The sequence below is a fragment of the Gymnoscopelus braueri genome (assembly GCF_963280865.1).
Source record: "Gymnoscopelus braueri genome assembly, chromosome: 1".
In the NCBI taxonomy this organism is placed as follows: Eukaryota; Metazoa; Chordata; class Actinopteri; order Myctophiformes; family Myctophidae; genus Gymnoscopelus; species Gymnoscopelus braueri.
Genome location: NC_137603.1, coordinates 27924633 through 27943924, shown reverse-complemented (window position 1 = coordinate 27943924; position 19292 = coordinate 27924633). Strand labels below are relative to the sequence as shown.

General features: G+C 39.9%; 1 protein-coding gene across 2 annotated transcripts in view; it reads left to right on the top strand.

The window, feature by feature from the left end:
• Positions 1–4795: 4795 nt before the first annotated feature.
• mrvi1 (murine retrovirus integration site 1 homolog) overlaps positions 4796–19292 on the top strand; it is a 32208-nt gene continuing 17711 nt past the window's right edge. Inside the window, exons 1-3 of one of the 2 annotated variants that reach the window (XM_080425550.1) lie at positions 4796–4830; positions 16130–16348; positions 18637–18743. In XM_080425550.1, the coding sequence (XP_080281676.1) occupies positions 16277–16348; positions 18637–18743 (179 nt within the window). In that variant the 5' untranslated portion in view covers positions 4796–4830; positions 16130–16276. Of the gene's footprint in view, positions 4831–16129; positions 16349–18636; positions 18744–19292 lie in introns of those variants that run through there. The other variant, XM_080425549.1, reaches the window with a different exon arrangement.

Below are 19292 nucleotides of genomic sequence, written 5' to 3'. Positions count from 1 at the left end.
GGACCCATCATCTGAGTCTATTCTCAGAGTTAAATTAACACAGGGGTTTTGCTGTGAGGATGCTTATTCATTTTAAGCATACAAACATATTGCTTCTCAAACCGTCTTAAACCCTATAACATCAATATACAAACAGATAAAAATCATGGAACCTATGAGATGGCACCATTAGGCATTTTAAGAAAACAACCTTTTTACTTTTGAAAATGTTTTTTGTAATATCAAACAGTTTTTAAAATGTTTATATACTCATGTTTCACCTCTGTTTTCTGGACTGGTTGTTAGATGCCAGAGCTCTAGAGCAGCTACACAAGCTTCAACAAATGGTGATTGTATTGTTCCCATGTGCGAGAACTCATTTGGACAGTCTGCCTTCTCAGTAAAGCGGGCAAAACTTTGGAACTGTGCCTACGGATCTAAAACTAGAGACAGATTGTGACGTGTTTAACAGAGGACTCAAATTATGGTTGAAATCAAATCAACCGTGCTCACATGAATAGTTTCTGACTTAACTTTTGTTAACGTAAGTTAATACTATATTGGGTCTGATTTTGAAGTTATTTGCTTTTTGTACTTGATTGGGTTTTAGATGTTTCTATTTAGAAAAACCTCCTGTTGACAGGTGTTGAAAATTGCAATGCATCTGGTTCGTCCAATGTGATTGTGATTTCCATGTCAAATAAAATAAACATAACATAATAAAAAAGTTTTGTGTTTTTTTTTTTGCTTAGTTTTTTCAGTCAGATGTCCTCATTATGTAAAGGTACGCTATATTATATGCCTATATTTTCACCCACAGTATCGTACTGGTTCTGTTGAATCACAGGAGATGCCTTACCCACACAGCCAGGAGCAAGCAGCAAGCATCAAACAGCAGCTTGTCAAAGTGTATGTGAGTTTTTACCTCCCTTTCTCCTGTTATGGTAATAGATTGGATGTCACTAGCATTATTCACTATATGTTCTGTGAAATTACCCCAGCCTAATAAAAAGAGAGACTTGTTTTTCTGTTAGACAGTGAATTTATGGGCATCTCTGTTATGCAACCAATATGAGTTACTGTCCTTTGCGTCTTCTGTCTTCTGAGAAACCATCAAGCTTAAGTGCAGTTTTAGGAGCCCTCCGTGACTACAGACATAACAATGTGTAAGGGAGTTGTTTATGAATTGGGGGTGGTGGTTTCAGGCTGAGAGAGCTGAACCTGCAGAACTCTGTGTGGGAGGAGAGAGAACAGGAGCACAGGCAGAACCAGACTGAGGAACAGACCCAGAACCAGACCCGGCAGACACACACCCCAGAGGCCAAGGCTGTAGAGAACTGGCAGAGAACCCTCGGCCTGGAGAGAGCAAAGGCCAAGGTGAGATCAGAAGACAACCAAACTAACCAGGCCTTGGCTGAGACACAGGCCAAGCTCAAGCAAGCAGAGCACACTATCAGCGATATGAGGGAGCAACTCTGCCACCTACAGGCTGCTTTGAGAACTTCACAGCAGGATGTTTCTGAGTGTAAAACGGCTCAGGGCAGGATGGCAGTCCTCCATAGTGACAAGGAGACCAATACTGTGAGAGATGGACCAAGCTGGACAGGGGAGAATGTAGCGAAGGAGTACAGGAATGCAGCGGTGTCCACAGATCCGCCTACTGAGAAAGCAGCCCGATCAGCCACAGAGGAGAGCCAAACCCCAGTGATGTCAGATGGACTCCTTGTGACCTTAAGGAGGATGGAGGCTATGGTCAGTGGTGCCCTGGAGACAGCTGAACTGGTGAGGCAGACTGAGAAGCAGGTCGGTCAGGTGAAGGAGAAGATGGAGAACATGACTCTGAAAGTGTCAGAGGCTCTGGGCAAAGCGGTGGACACAGACAAGCCGCTGAACGTTCAGGAGGCCAGGTTGAAAGAACAGCTTCAGGTTTGTTTGTTTCCCATTACTGTATGATAATGACAAACATTAATTAGGTAGTGTAAGCTTGATTGGTGAAAAAGATCATCACCATAACTATAACATCTCTGAACTGAGTTGCATCAGTTTTTAGGATTTTAAAATGCATGAAAAAATGAGTTAAAGGTAGGGTAAGTGATATTTTTTGTCATTTTGTATTTTTTTGTTAAAAGGTTAAAGTACTATATTCTGATAGTAATCATTGCTACAGAGCGTTTGTTCGGTCACAGGGGTCTCTCCAGCTCTTTAGTAAACAGAATATGAATACATTTTCAGGTAGGTTACATCATTTAAGCCAATCAGGGGAGAGCAATGAAAATGCATTTTCTTTTTAATAAAGAGCTGGAGAGACATGGGAGACTCCTTTTACTGAACAAACACTCTATAGCAATGAGTACTATCAGAATATAGAGCTATGCCTATGTAACACTTATTTCAACCAAAGTAAATCACTTACCCTACCTTTAAATAAAACTAGGTGAAGAATAGATGTTAGACAAGCTCTGAATCTGTTTTCTAACCAATGAGGGAAAAAAAGAAGGTCTTGTAGGTCTGACATTTTCGCTGAATGTTCACCTATTATGCCCAATGGAGGGACGCTAGAGTTCATGTGGTTAGTACACCAACACTTGTATTTGTAGCAGTAATATTGTCGTTGCAATAATATTCCCTTATAAAATAGTATATTTTAATAGTATAAATGGTTGGTATAAAATAGTATATTTTATAAGGGAAGTCCCCAATCTTTCACAGTCTGTCTGTTCTCGATTTGAATTAATATTGAAGACAGCTGATCTATATGAATGATCTCTCTCTGTATTCCTTTGAAGCCTCCTAGTCCCAGAGAATCAACTGATGTTGGATCAGATGTCAGTGGCTCTCCAGCTGAGTCTGAAGTAGACATTAGAGACGGAGACAGGAGTCTCTGTCCAGTGTCTGTGATCGCTGATAGCAGTGCTCCTCTACCATCAACCGATGAATCTTCATCCTCCGCCAGTGAGCCTCCAGCCTCAACGAGGGAGCGTCCACCCTTCATCAATGAGCCTTCACCCTCCACCAGTAAGCCTCCATCGTCCACCAGTAAGCCTCCACCTATCACCAGTGAGCCTCCACCTACCACCAGTGACCCTCCACCTACCACCTGTGTTTCTTCATCGTCCACCAGTGAGCCTCCACTGCCAGAAGGTATGATGTTAGTGTTGAAGAAATACTGTTTCTACTTAGTGGCATAAACATAACATCTCGTATTGGTATTTACCCTGAAGCTGTTTAAAATAGATTAAACAGATATTTAGATTATATATTTTTTTACAAACAGCTGGTGTACTGAGGAGGTTGGGAGGAAAATATCCTTAGGGACTGTAGACTATTTCTATTAATAGTCCATGGAGAATTACAGGAGGGCACGTGAGGGTACGTGATTTTCTTTGGAAGGTTCGATATTTATAAATGCTCGGGTGAGCCATAAGAAGCGATTAAAGCTGCTATACCTGTACATGATTTGATAAATTTGCAGTTGTATCAATTCTGTATTTTTTTATACTCTTAATCATGTTCAAGGTTCAAGGTTGTGAACCTTGAACTTTGTTCATGTTACTAGATGTTCTGATCAGGGGGAGGTTTGTTCCTTTAAGCTAGGGAGGGTCACGGAAAACATTTGCTTAAAGGAGGGACATTTTTATTAGATGTCCAAAGTCTTCCATGTACTCATAAACAATAACAAATAATAATAAACCATCTTCACAGGCGTGGAAACTGTACTGTCATATGTGACTGAGGGTGCAGAATCCCAATTGTTTTGGCACTTTGTTATTGCTACAATGAAACAGCTGAGGCTGACATAAAAACTCAAACACTGCCATCACAGGGAAGAGTCACATTGTTTATTTCACATGATAGGAACCTCTATATTAAGAGTCCAACTTGGCACTGCTGCAGTTGCACTTGTTTACATTATGATGATGATGCTGATGATGATGTTGATGATGATAGTTATGTGATGAGACTTGCTGTTGAAAATTATTATATGATGATAATCCTCCATGTTTACTTAAGGGAAAAAGTTCTTCCTATGTAAGCCCTATTATCAGCCCTATTATTAAAACCTTTGTTTAACAAATGAAGTAGCAACCACGTGATCTACAGTAAAACAGGAAAAGCAGTAACTGTTTGTTTGCGCGTGATGCCATGACCACACATTTAGGTTAGACAACAACACACTCCATATTTGGGCGGAGCTGCATTGGGAACTCCTTATAGGGTTATGGCTGAGTCATAGTGGCATGAGCGTGATGAGGTGGTGCGCCGGCCGGCCGGTCCTCCCTTAAGCCAATATATTTTAATATAGAATATTCATATAGTTGTTGGAATTGCATTTCATAGCCCTAAATTGTCCAAATTCCTCTAATGGCACTGTACATAATATCTGCAGGTTACTGACATTGTACCTCATGTGTTTGCTGAATTACTGTACTTTGCATGAGTTCTCCAAAGGAGATGACACAGTCACAATTATGCTTAATTAACTCTCATACACCCCGAAAATAAGTTTAAGCGTTTTTAGATTTTTGTCGTGAGACATCACTGTATGACAAAGTATAAATCATGCTTTACTCTGGACTTTCAACCAGTGGACCAAGCACCTGGAGCTACAGTCATGGTTGCCAGGTTATTGTTGCCATTAGTGCCAGGGGCGGTAGGGCACTTCCTGAAACGTCGGTCAAACCAACCAATCAGATGAAGAGCACCCGCATCAGCCTTACAGAACAGCACCCTAACAGCACCCCTGCATTTGCATTGCACAGGCTTTCCTGTTATAAATGCAAATCAATTCCATTTCACTGTACAGTATGTGGTCTGTTTTCAACAGGTGGCGCATCGAGAGGCAGCAGCAAGGTGAGAATCCTTCCATTCGATGAGAAATACAGTAGAACATCTCCTGTAAGTAGAAATATGATTCCATTATGAATGTAGGCATGTGTGCTGTTTTTTAAGGAGGTTCTACAGTAATTATATCCCCTGTTTTCAAGGTTAAACATTTGATAATGTATAAATAATTTCACTGGTAATAATTATGGGTGAATAAATTACAAATTTTGTTCTTTGGGTAACATTTAATCACATTGATTTATAACACATTCTCAAAGCGTACTCAGGAGCTACATGGTACATTTGTGAGTACTGACTCAATATACTCGTTCAATAATTACCATGCCTTTTTCATTTTGAGAAAATCTGAGCAAATAACAGCAGATGTTGACAACGTAGTTTCAGTGGTGGACAGTAACTAAGTACATTTACTCAAGTATCTGTACTTTACTTTAGTATTTGTATCTTTGGATACAGCCTTTCACTAACTAACTACATTTCAAGACAGATATTGTACTTTTGACTCCACTACATTTCTAGGAAGGGAAAAAGTACATTATGAATTAACCACTTAAACTATATTTCAAATACAGTGAAAATAGCAGATCTACAAGCTCATGACGTGTCACATCACGATGCGTTGTGAGCTTGTAGATCTCCTGTTTTCACTAATATTCTTTTAAATCTGGATAATCTTATTTTGTGAAATGTTAAATTTCAATATAGCATTACGTTGACATTAATAACTAAATGTACTTTGTAATTTGTACTTTTTAATAAGTATTTGAAAGCAAGTACTCCTATACTTAAACTCAAGTAAAACATTTGACAGAGCAACTTTCACTTGTAGTTGAGTAATATTTGACCAGGGGTATCTATGCTTTGACTCAAGTACTGGGGTTGAGTACTTTGTCCACCACTGTGTGGTTTACAAGAAATCTTCATGTTCAAGTGATAGGAAGTGGATGGATGTCTCTCCCTTAAGCCCGATTTATACTTTGTTGTATGACGGCGTTGCACACCGAAAATAGCAGATCCACAACCTCAACGCATTGCAGATGGAACGTGTTGTGAGCTTGTAGATCTGCGGCGCACGACCGTCGTATAATGGAGCATAAATTAAAAATTTGCTAGTAGAGTAAACATGGGGGACATGGACACAGTCTTTATCTATTCCCTCATAATCTGTTTCGCACGCGCACACACACACACACACACACACACACACACACACACACACACACACACACACACACACACACACACACACACACACACACACACACACACACACACACACACACACACACACACACACACACACACACACACACACACACACACACACACTCCACTGTTCAAATCTCTCCTCTGACAGTGATTAACAAGGTAGATAATCTCAGTAGAAAAAACAACATAGCTTTCCCCAGGTTTCAGCTTGGTTTGAAGGATGATCAGTCATGGCTCAGTGGAGCTGCAGCCTCAGAGAACACACACACACACACACACACACACACACACACACACACACACACACACACACACACACACACACACACACACACACACACACACACACACACACACACACACACACACACACAACCCCCCCCCCACACACACACACACACACACACACACACACACACACACACACACACACACACACACACACACACACACACACACACACACACACACACACACACACACACACACACACACACACACACACACACACACACACACACACACACACCACAGCAGCCCAAAGAGGCATACAGAGCCTTCTCCTTAAATGGTCAAAGCTCCCAGGAGTGAACTAGAGGCTGGTGCTGAAAAAAAATCCAGGGAACAGAGGGGAAGGGAGAGGAAGAGAGAAGCCTGGGGGATCGCAGGGTTTTCTTCGTAAAAGTCTGAGAATGACAGTTTGACGGTGGGAAGCTGGTTTGAGTGAGGAGGTCAACAAGTGGAGTGGGTATTTCTACAACAGTAGTAGACGTCTCAGGTAAATGGTCTGTGCTATCTGTGCAGGTAGATGGGATCTGCTGTGCTATACTTTAACTTTGGGATTTTAGTGATTATGTTTATGCCGACTTCTGCAAACTTATGTGATGCAGCCTGCATCAGTTTTCTGTGGACGTGACTGTAAAGTGTTGAACTGACAGCAGCATCAAGCCTTTGTAGTGCTGAGGATTATGGACTCTTGTGTTTCTCTGGGAGACTGTTGTTGTCTGTCTTTTAACTGTTGTAGGGAACATCCACTGTGTTGTTGTTTGCCTTGAACTTGAAAGGAACAGCGTCCTCTGAAATTACGTTTTTGGATTACTGTAAAACAGGATGTTGACATTTTGTTCAACTACACCAATTATTATGTAGGCTGTGGTTACTGTAGCTGCAGTAAAATGTTACTGTCATTTAACTCTGAGAATGAACAAATGTAAACAAATGGACCCGTAGGGTTCATTATCATATAAGTATCATTTGTCCACTCTGAGTTGCAAAGTGATCATTATTACTGAGGATTTAACTGTGTAAAATCTGAAATGTAGCTTTCCAATTTCCATTACATGTTTGTACTAGACACTGATTAATGTATCGACCCCTCAGAATTATACTTTCATATGCTTATTATCGTTATCTTTCTCACACTCCTATATCCTGTTATCTCAGACTATGGTTCTGTAGCCTACCACTTCCTCTGTTGTCCGCGTACTCTCTGTGCTTCACACAACCAAATTTTAAACAAATCTGGCATTAGGGAGCGGGCTTATGTAACAGGGTAGACAAGAGGGAGGAGGGCTCAGCTCATTTTCTCATGCGAGGGAGGCCATTGCTGTGGCGGGAGGCACTGTATATGTTTGAGGGCCCTAGGGGCCTGACCGGTATAAGGGACCCCCGTCTCCTCTTTTAATGTGTTTTCTTCTGAGTTAACTCCTTCAGAATCAGAATCAGAATCATCCTTATTGACGCATCACAGGTTTACAGGGGTTACAGTGAGTTAAATTTGTTTCCAGAAAGAGACAGAAAAGAAAGAAGGGGGGGGGGCAAGGGAAGGAAAAAAAGAAAGAATACAAAAAAAGAGACACAGTATCTACATGTTTACACACAGCATATCCATCCAAACATTATGTACATGAGTGTGTAAAGAAGACACACTCAAGGAGGACAGCTGTGGTTGACAGTGGAGGGGTCCTGTGAGTCCAGCCTTGCAGCCATGGATGTTCTGAAACACACTCCCTGACAGGAAATAATTACAGTGATTCAATTGCACTGCAATATTTATCTCCGGATCATGATGCACCGGGGAACAGTGTTTGAACAGTGTTTGGTCCTGCAGCAGACTCCTGCATCATGCATGTTTTATCATCATTTATGTGACGTTCTCACTCATTGTATTTTCTCTGAAAGCGATCTTCTGCTATGCCAAGTGGTCAAATATGTCACATTGTGCTATGTGGGTTTAAATGCTGGTTGCAGGGTTTGTTTGCATATTAGGCTACAGTATGTCAGAGAGCACCTTTATGGAGCTACGTACAACAAAATATGACAATATTCTCTGTAATGTTGTACAAAAGAGGACCTATAATCAATGTCATCTGGAGTTAGTTATGTTTTTCTTTGCCTTTAAACAGTGAGATAAAAGAAACACATCTAAACTAGAAAAAGTGCTCCTCGGAGCACAGGTCTCCGCCAGGTCAGGTAGGTTATTTTGGCATCCTGGTGGCGCTATAATAGGCCAATGTGAAAAGGGTGCCATTTCTTTTTAGGCCTTTCACGGCAATCGGACACTGCATTCATGATTTGAGGCATTTTGTTCCAAAAATGTTAAATTAGACCTGCTTTAGAGCGCCACCTCCTGGTGGCGCTCTAAAAGGCAGATGTGAGAAATGCAGGGCAAAGGTTGTTCCTTGGCCTTTAGGGAGTGTGCGTGCAAAGTTTCACGCAGATCGGTGCAGTTATAGGTAAAAACGTGAATCGGCCTGTTATAGCGCCACCATGAGGCTGATTTGAAGGTTTTGAAGTGGCATTTGTTCCTTGGCATAGTGGGAATGTGTGTGAACAATTTCACGGAAATCGCATGCTGCGTTCATGATTTGAGGCATTTTGTTCAAAACGGACCAATCTTGTAAACTTTGGAAGCCAACCTTAGGCAATGAGGATGGAATATGGGAAATCGGACAGATCCCTGTTGACCACATGACTATAGAGATACTGTGTACCGATTTGCGTGACGTTTGGATAAAATCTGTAGGAGTAATATAAAAAAATGGGTTTTGCACAAATTGGCCTCCTGGTGGCGCTATAACAGGCCCATGTCACTTGGGCCAGAGGTTCTGAATTGGCATCCAGGGAGTGTGTGTGCACAGTTTCGCAGCGACCGGGCCAACGGTGCCGGAGATTAGCTGTTCACAGACAGATGGACGGACGGACACACACACGGACACACGGACGGACGGGGTGCAAAACATACTCTCTCGCCATGCCTTTCGGCCTGGCGGAGACAACAAACAAACAAAGAAATCAAACATAGAATTTTCTGCAATAAATGTAATCTATTTGGTCACCAGAACCTCAAAGCTGAGGTCTTCTGGGTTTATATATATAGCACATAAATCATGCAAAGGCCTCTTGGGAAAGACTGCGGGTATGAAGCAGTTCATAATTTCATGAGAAATGAGCATTAACTGAATGTAGTGCCATGAGAGGTCAATAACACCTCAGTGACATCATTTCAACAGGACAGAGAGTCATACACAATGTCATACTCAGACTAAACCAGCAAGATGGATTAGGTCATGATTCAGTTTAGCAGTAGAGTATCAAAGTATTTTTCCAAAATAGTCAAATGACAACAAGATCACATGATTCATGATGTTTGAGCAATGAGTAGAGAATGTGCCTAAAAGTGTTGGGAGAGAAGTACGGCCACTTTGAGGCTATTCAGGTCATGCATATCTAAATCTCAATGTGAATCTTATGTGTAGACAAGGCAAATAAACTGAAATGTATCGCCCAATTCACTGTCTGCACTTACGTGATTAGTATTAAGACATGAGTGCATGAATCTGCTAAAGTAATGAATAGCGCTTTACAATCACACACATTACAATCCATGTATGTGAATTAAACATCTGTTGATTGTATTTCTATTATTTTGAATAGTAATAACGATGATACTACTACTAATACTAATACTACTAATTATAATGTATGTGTGTCTTTTATGCACGCCCACAACCCAGGTAGAATTGGGCTGAAACGTTCCATAGTGGTGTGTTATGATCCAGGGAAGGTCATGGGCAGGTCAAAACCCAGGTCAAAACCCAGGCCATATCAGGTCGGATCGGCCGTAAAATGTACATGGCAGTGTGATATGATCCGTGGAAGGTCATGGCCAGGTCAAAATTGGAAAACGTATTGCTTTGTTGCTATTTAATGCCGGGTGCATAGTGTGGATCTGGACCAAATCATGGCCTTTTTGACAGTACTGCCTTTGGCTGCTATTTGTGTATCGTTGCTGTCGGGCAGAAATCTTGTATCTCCATATTTCAACTTTGTATGTTTTTTCCGTAAATTATCATCATACAAGAGCGTCGCACAAAAGTAGTAAAAATTGTAGATCTACTAGCTCACAACCCGTGGCGTGTTGTGAGTTTGTAGATCGTCTATTTTCATTATTTTTAAAAGGATCTATGCCTTAATACATTAATATAATATAATTGCCCTCTACAGGCCTAACTAAACTAAAATAATTAAGATATTTTATTTTCTAAAAACAGTTCTTATTTTACTCAAGAGGGGCAATGCCCGTCGCAAGTTGACGATGTCAATTGTCCATGTGTGGTCTAGCCCTATGGAATTTATGGAATGCATGTACATGAAAAACATATTTAAACTATTGATTTGATGCTCATATTAACCGTAGGAAGTATTAAGTTGTTTTTTATTTTCACATGCATTCCATAAATACAATGGACAAATGACATCATCAACCTGCGACGGGCATTGCCCCTAATGAGGGAAAGATTAACTATTTCTAAAATAAATAAAATATTTAAGGTGTTTTAAATTTTACATCTTAGTTATAGAGGACAATTATAATGCATTAAGGCTTATTTGGCTTATTAGCCAGGGATCCTTTTACTTTTTTTTTTATATAATATAAAAAACAGGAACGTATTGGACATGCAAGGTTTCCACCCGACAGTAACGATATTATACTGTAGGTGTAAGTATATGTATGGGTTATGAAATGATTGCATGATTGCTTTTCTTCTGTTAGAGCTGACAGTGATCACTAGTAACAAATCAGTAACCAAAATGGCATCGGTCAGTTAGTTACTTTTTTGAGTAAAAGTGCAAAAGTATTGGTAAAAAATAGAAAGTACTCATTATGCAGAATGTCCCGTTTCACAAGTTTTCAAATGTATAAAAATCTTTTGAAAATAGCAGATCTACAAGCTCACAATGCGTCGCATTGCGACACATTGTGAGCTTGTAGATCTGCTATTTTCAAATGGCCGAAATGTATATTGGGCTGAAATGTTTAATGTTGATAATAATCAAATCTACTAAGTAGCCAGTAACTAAAGTTTTCAAATAATTGTAGTGGAGTAAAAGTACAATATTTGCCTCTGAGATGTAGTGGAGTAGAAGTAAAAGCACAGAAAATTGGAAACACTCCATGAAGTAAAGAATACCTCAAAATTGTACAGTGTTCACTCAATTACAGTACTTGAGTAAATGTACTTAGTTACTTTACACCACTGCTGGGAGGTCCCCGGTTCGATCAGCGTGATCTAATATGAGAGTGACGAAACTAGCATATCTCCCATTGTAAGAATGGAATGCGGAAATGCTCGTTCTCAATGAGGATTGATTGATTGATTGAATACTTTATTCAGAAGTTTGCAGAGAAAAAGCACATGGAAGTACAGTTTACAATACAAGGCCAACTAAAATGGATTGCCCAGGAAAGCCGCAATGGCTTGTTTATAGCCCATAGCGGCCCACTTTGCGGCGAGATCGTAACGCTCTCTCTCTATGGGTCTGGGTTCGATCGCCAGCTCCTCTGACTTCATGTTGCAGTGTCACTGAGCAAGACACTTAACCCCTAACTGCTCCCAGTGTGCCCCATGGCGCTGCACACTGCTCAAACATTTTTGGGTCAAAATTCAGAGAAGTAATTTCTCCCTGAGGATCACTATAAATACCCATTTAAAAAATATAAAATGTCCATTCAAGAAATGACCAACATAAATCTTTCTTGGATTAATGGAGCTGTCAGCTTTCATTCACGTGCCAGAGGATGCCAACCCAGTCCTACTGCGTCATACTGTGTTCATCCACTAGCTCAGGGGTTCACAAACCTTTTCAGCTTCACGCCCAAAAGATACATATGGTGTCTCCCAGGGACCCTAACTTAACCCTTGCATTGTGTTAGAAAACTGCATCCACTTGTGGTGTTAGCGGGTCAAATTTGACCTGTGATTTAAAACAGCCCAAAATACTAAAAAAATAAGTATTTTCATTATTTTTATTCTCCCACCTCATAGCTGACTTGTAATGCATTCATATCAATGTAAACACTTTTTAAAATATTATGTTGGGTTAGGGCTAGGGTTTCATCTTTCAATATATCTCGTTTTCTATTATAAAAATGTTAAAATTCACTCATTAAATTTCCTATAATGAAGGCAATGGATGTTATCTAGCTATAATAGAATAATTAATAATAATAATTAATAATTAAACACACTTCCAAAAAAAATAAAAAATAAAAATATTTGTTTTCGTTTTTTAACTTTAAAAAAATGTTAAAATTATTAAAAATAGTGACACTAGTGGTGTTAGGGTCCGAAATGACCCGTATACCATAGAAGGTAAAAAGTCATTTATTTTTCATAAACTCAAACTTTATTTTACTCCTGATAGCAAATGCTAATTGAGGACAAGTCTCTCTCACTCTCAAACATGTAAACATTGAATATTGACCATTTGGGGGGGAATTGAGCCACACTTCTTTGCCGGGTCATTTCGGACCCTAACACCACAAGTGTCACTTTTTTTTTAGACCATCAGAATTAATTAAAATGATGATAAATAATTTTGTTGCGTTAAAATGGCTATTTCTGAGGATATCCTGAAGCCTCGTTCCAATAAAGAAATGTAAAGGGTACTTTTTACCTATTTAAACTTGAAAACGGGTCAAAAAAGACCCTAACACAATGGAAGGGTTAATAAATAAATTATGAATTAACCACTTTAATTGTGAAAATACCCCGCCACATCTACAAGCTTACAAGGCGTCACATCATGACGCGTTGTGAGCTTGTAGATCGGCTATTTTCACTATTTCTTAAAGGTTTTTTATATTTATATTTTTTATTTTTGTATTTATGAAATTCTTTTGAAAAAGGTTTATGTTTTTCTTTTTTTTGGGAGGGGGCGTATTTTTGAAAATAATAATTTTAAGAAATGATAGGAAACGTTTAACTAAAAAATGGGTCCCTACCCATCGTTTGGGAAACACTGCACTATACTGCTGTTACACCAAGGACAGTGTGGGAGGGATTGATCATATTCTGTTTTCATACTACAGGACATTGCATGTGTTTAGAATAAGATCGTCATCCAGAAATGAGTTGCTCTCTGCGGTGAGCTTCACCAGAGATGTCGGTGTTTATAATGTTGCACACTTACATCTCAATAATTTATTGGAGCCCTCTCTGGGGTTTTTTGGAAGGAAATGGGAACTGCCAGATGGAAGTATGGCTGAAAAAATACATGTGAATAACACAATATTTAGGCTCATAGCCAGGCTGAGCAATATGTGGCCTTACTGCATGTTGAGCAGTGCTGATGTATGATTGAAGGAACACAGAATCTTAAGATATTGATGATGTTACATTTGATGTTGCTGCTTGTGCATGCTACTTGTTACCTCTCCAGTGAACAAAATACAATTCCATTCAAGATTGTATAAATGTCCAATTTGTATAAAACAATCATATGTGTAAAGATGATCAACTTCCAAAAGACAAATAGTTACTCCATGGACAAAAACAAAAAGTGTCACTTCTGAGACAGAAATTCACTGTTATCCCCAGTAAAATAAATCCTTGGTTTATCTCCCAGTTACATTCATCATTCTTACCAATGCATTCTCTACTTCCCTTGAGTTCAATATAATATGTATGTACATGTTTTAAAGAAAATGTGTTGATGTAGTTAGTGGGTTTATCAAAAAAGCACTTAAAGCTGCAATCCATAACTTATTTTAATGAGTGAAATCATTATTTGACCAATCTGTATGGTAGAGTATGTTAAAACAATATAACTAGCACATCTACAGTGGTTGGAGGAGGTCTTACAGTTCCATTGAGAAATGTAGATCCTGGTTTCGGGTAGAATCACTACTGGACAAATAGCCTTATACCGCTTGAAGCTCCTAAGCACAATATCTCCCCTGGCTAGCAGGGATTGCCTCTCGGATGAGCAGCAGAAATGTGGTCTCTCATGCTGGACACCAAGGTTTGAATCCTGGGTAGGACATAAAAGTCACGGATTGCAGCTTTAAAAAGCTCCCCCTCCTCTCCAAAAGTGTTTTGCATGTATCCATGGAGCCTGGAGTGACTCCTGGTAGAGAGAGAGATGAGAGAATGTGACCGATGTCACTGAGTGACCTGACTGACGTCATGTCTGATAAGATATTTTGGGTGCTCTTGCTGGACACGCTAATTTTCCCACTAAATCATCCATGTTTATGTGTCCATTGAAAAGGGCAGAAGAATGTAGATGTTTTGATTTCTCTGTCAAATTGTCAAGTGAAAGTATATTTGTTTGTGCATGCTCTCTGAGGACCTGAGACCCTGCACATACTTGTACAATGCACATAAAATGAATACTTAGACATTCATATATGTGCTTCAGCTGAAATGTGTAGGACTGTTGCGAGTCGCTATTTCCACTATTTTGGAACTTAAAACTTGTAAACTGTAACATTTTGATTATTTTTTTTAATTGAGGAATGTTTTTGAAAAGAATTGCCCATAATGACATGCCCAGAAATATGGATGCCAGGTTGAAAGTGGTTAATTTCTAAAATCCTGCCTTTGGCATTTGCTGAAAACCTCCATACTCCCTCAAGTGCTACCACTTCTATCCTGGTCTGACTGGATTGTGACCAAAATGGGTGTCATTTATCTCAAAACCGACTAGAGGAACAATTTCTTGCAATTTTCATAGTTATTTAGTGAAGAATATTGCATCTTATCTCTGTTGTACTGTGGTATCCACTGTCTGTCTGTCTGTCTGTCTGTCTGTCTGTCTGGCTGGCTGGCTGGCTGGCTGGCTGGCTGGCTGGCTGGCTGGCTGGCTGGCTGAATGAATGAATGATCATCCAAACATGTTTTATAAACACAGTCTAGTTCAGGATTCTCAGAATCCAGAATGTGAATACAAATCATGCTGGTTTTAGGGCAGATGTTGTTGTGGTGATGTTTTTGTTGCTAAGTAATAAAACTTCCACCAACTTCCTGTGACCACTATGGTCATGACCAGTCATGACCATAGTGACTCAACCCCTGTGGGGATTGGTTGTACCAGTGGCTCTTTCCTCGCTGTTTCTGTTTTCTCTTGAACATATTTTACCCTACCAGCTGAAATGCATGGCAGTGTATTATAATCGGTCACGTATGTTTTTGTTTGTTGTTATTTGTAAGCAAGATAACTTGAAAACTGATGGACAGATGAAACGTGGAGGGAATGATCAGTAGACTGACCTAAATGTATTAAAGTTGTAATCCGTAACTTTTATATCCTACCCGGGATTCCAAACCCGGGTCCCTCATTCTACTGTTGAGCTATAAATGAAAGCATATTTGGGCAGAGGATAAATAGCATTTTGACCTTCATGCAATGTCATAGCCTGGTTCCAGACGAATCTGCCTTTGCAAAATTGCATCGCACTTTATCCACGCAGTGTGTCGTGTGATATTGTCTGGCCACGCGAGGCTAGCAATGTCACTTACATTTCTTAGTAGAATAACGTGTAGAGACCAACTACAAACATGTAAAACTGACTTAATCTTATAGGGATATTTAAACAACCATCCTGTACAGCATGCTTATTATACTTGATACTTGAAGTAATTTAGTAACGTGTGTGTGTGTGTGTGTGTGTGTGTATGTGTGTGTGTGTGTGTGTGTGTGTGTGTGTGTGTGTGTGTGTGTGTGTGTGTGTGTGTGTGTGTGTGTGTGTGTGTGTGTGTGTGTGTGTGTGTGTGTGTGTGTGTGTGTGTGTGTTGTCGTGGGCTTGCAGCGTCAAGAAGAGGAGGGACACTTATTTGTGGGATCTCCTCTTGACCAGAGAGGCCACAACTCGGAGCAGTCCTGCGAACCTCTCTGTGGTGCTGAGAGACCCTTTATTTTCCCCCACACGCGATCCCGTCCCACATTGCCCCCTGCCATGCCCACCCTCCCTGAGGAAGAGGAGGATTCCCCTGAAGAGTTGGACAGTTCTTCTAGCTCACCCATTACAGTAAGTACTGTACACTTACCTTTCACTCATATCATATATTCTGTACTCCAGAGTCTACACTGTAACAACCTCTGTGTTCATTTAGCTCTGAGAGTCTCGGAGTGACTACATGGGTAAATCAACACTGAGGATGTACTGTGTATTACCTTGTTAGCAAAGCATATAACGCAGATATTCACACATTTTATACATACTGTTTTAAGACTAATTGTTAGGCTGACACTGAATTTACATTTTGTTTTACTCCATTATATTTTTTAATGGGCAAGGCAGGCTAGCGATTCAGTGGCTGAAGCCAGGCTTACTAATTGTGATACAAGAGTTTTCTTTTTCCAAAAATAATTAAATAATAGGGTTCAGGATTAACATTTTAATAGATGTTTGTCTTTTCCCCCTTTATTACAAATCCCTTTCTGTTGTCATGGAAAGATTATACCAACAAAACCCATACTGGGTGAAGGCATACGGTTTTATTCAGACAATCCAACAGCAGAAAGAGTGACCACAGCAGTGCAGGAAAAAAACACCAAAGGAGCCCAGTCCCCTCCTTTCTTTCATGCACTTACTTATATCTAAGTCAGAGACAGTACAACCAAATACCCGGGTCCTTGCTTCCTTATTGTCCTAACACGAGCATGAACCAAACTGAGCCCCTGGGTTGTTGGTTTTTCAATGTACCCGTATAATCAGTTGTTTAGGTCAACAAGGAAAATATGAGTTGTTTAAGTAAGTATAGCTGAGATGAAAACTATTAAACTCAGTTTTATAACCATTATTCTTACTATCTACATAAGATAATGGTGTAGTATGAAAACCCAATTATTCTATTTAACCAATATCATAACAACCAGCTCCCATAAAGTAAGGAATTCTCAGTAGAGCTGGCTGAATTCAGTCTGAATATTCTGTTTGATTTAACATTGAATGACAGCAAACTCAAATCGCAGATGTGTGTGTACGAGTTTGAATGGGTGGCTACCTAACCAACTGAGTAATGAAGCTTTACTCTCCAGAGAATGTTGTCTTCAGCTGCAGTTGGTCATAAACACAGGCCAGATAAGACATCTGTGTGGAATGTAATGAAGTTCTGTAGCCTAATGTACGGGGTATATGCCAACAGAATAAACATTCACAAATATTATCCAGCAAACGTGGCCTTCTGTCGTTTTACTCTTAGAGGAATTTCTTTTATTAGGTTTCGAATCCAAAAGAAGCTCTTAGAGGAGCCAGCCATGAATTAGTGTTTGATGTTATTCTGTTATTTACATACTTCTCTTTGATGGACAAGGATTTTATGAAATAGAAATAGAAAGGAGATCAAAAGTCAGGAGATCCTTTTTTGACCAAAGACCTGTGAGACAGCATTGCTCAGTATTTGTTAAGCAGATGAACTGTATGTACACTGAACATTATCATCATTTACTCCAGTGTGGATGTGGCTTTGTTTTGTTCTTTTCCTCCTTGAGATACTGAAGTCTAATTTACACTTCAGTGCACAACCCTTTCACTCCCAAAAAAAAGATTCTCAAGAGAACAAAGTGCCACATTGGCCCATTTTTCCACACTTTCTTTTCGACGCTTAGTCTGTTTACTTCTTATAAATGTTTGATTTTCAGCATTTCAGAACTTGACTTTGCAGAGCAAGATTTGTCTTTGGAAAACTGTTCCAGAATGTACCACAGACCAACTGGCAGGGAGCTGTATAGGTGCTTCACTGAATACCAACCCATTACAGAGAACCACACGTTTATTTCTTCTTCTACTAAAAGCTTTTCAAAGCCACCATTCTTTAAGTGTGTGGCTTCTTTTACCCTTCCACCTGCCATCACCTCATTCCTTTTATTGTCCCTGGCAGCCATGGTATAAAGCTGATACTGATAGAGATGAATTGTGATGTCTTTATAACCTGTACTTGTATCAAAAGCTTAAGAAAATATCTCTCTGAAACCTGCTACAACCTATCGCAAGTATAACCATACCTATACTTTCAATAAATAAGGCAAAAAGGTATCTAGTCTGCACATTCTGAACATACAGTAGGACATTTGGTGATGTATGTACTTAGGAAATCACTTTTTAAATCATTGTACGATGGGGTCGCATGGTGAAAATCTACTATAATATCATAGGGCATCGCATCGAAAGTTATACTTTCCGTGAGACCTGAATTACTTATTTTTCCGGTTTGCCATAACAATATCCACCTGTTACTCGACCAATGCTAGTTTTGCAGTATTCTTAATGTATTATTACATTCTAACATCTTTGTTCGTTTCTTACAACTGCAGTACACACCGGGAGAGAGTCAAGCGGTTGTCATGACTGCCCCCACCATTGTGTTCCCACAGCAGGCTACGATTGTGCAACAAGATGGACATCCATTAGAGCAGGCCAGGTACTTATTCTTAAATTTTTAGAGCACAGAATCAAATATGGATTAGATACATCCTAAATGGATATGTTTCCATATCCATTTAAATACTCATGGACAGTATGTATCCCATGCATCTTCTGAAGCAGGTACAGAATCTCACTACAATAGTAGATGGGATTCTCTAAGCAAGTGGTTCTCAAAGTGGGGTTGAGAAGGTTCCAGGGGGTCCCAAGCTAAATTTCTTAATCTTCTTTTCTTCCTTTTCTTTCGCCTCGGGGTCGCCACAGCGGATCATCCGTTTCAATCTGGTTCTGTTTTCTGCGTCTTCCTCTGTGTCTCCAGCCACCTGCATGTCGTCTCTCACCGCATCCATAAACCTCCTCTTTGGCCTTCCTCTTCTCCTCTTACCTGGCAGTTCCGGACTGCCAGGTAAGGGGACTTTTACTTGTAACAGAGTACTTCTACATTGCAGTATTAATACTTTTACTTAAGTCAAACGTTTGAGTGCTTTTTCCACCACTGCCTCTCCTGCTTTATCCACAAACCTTCTATCCTGGTCTGACCCTCTAA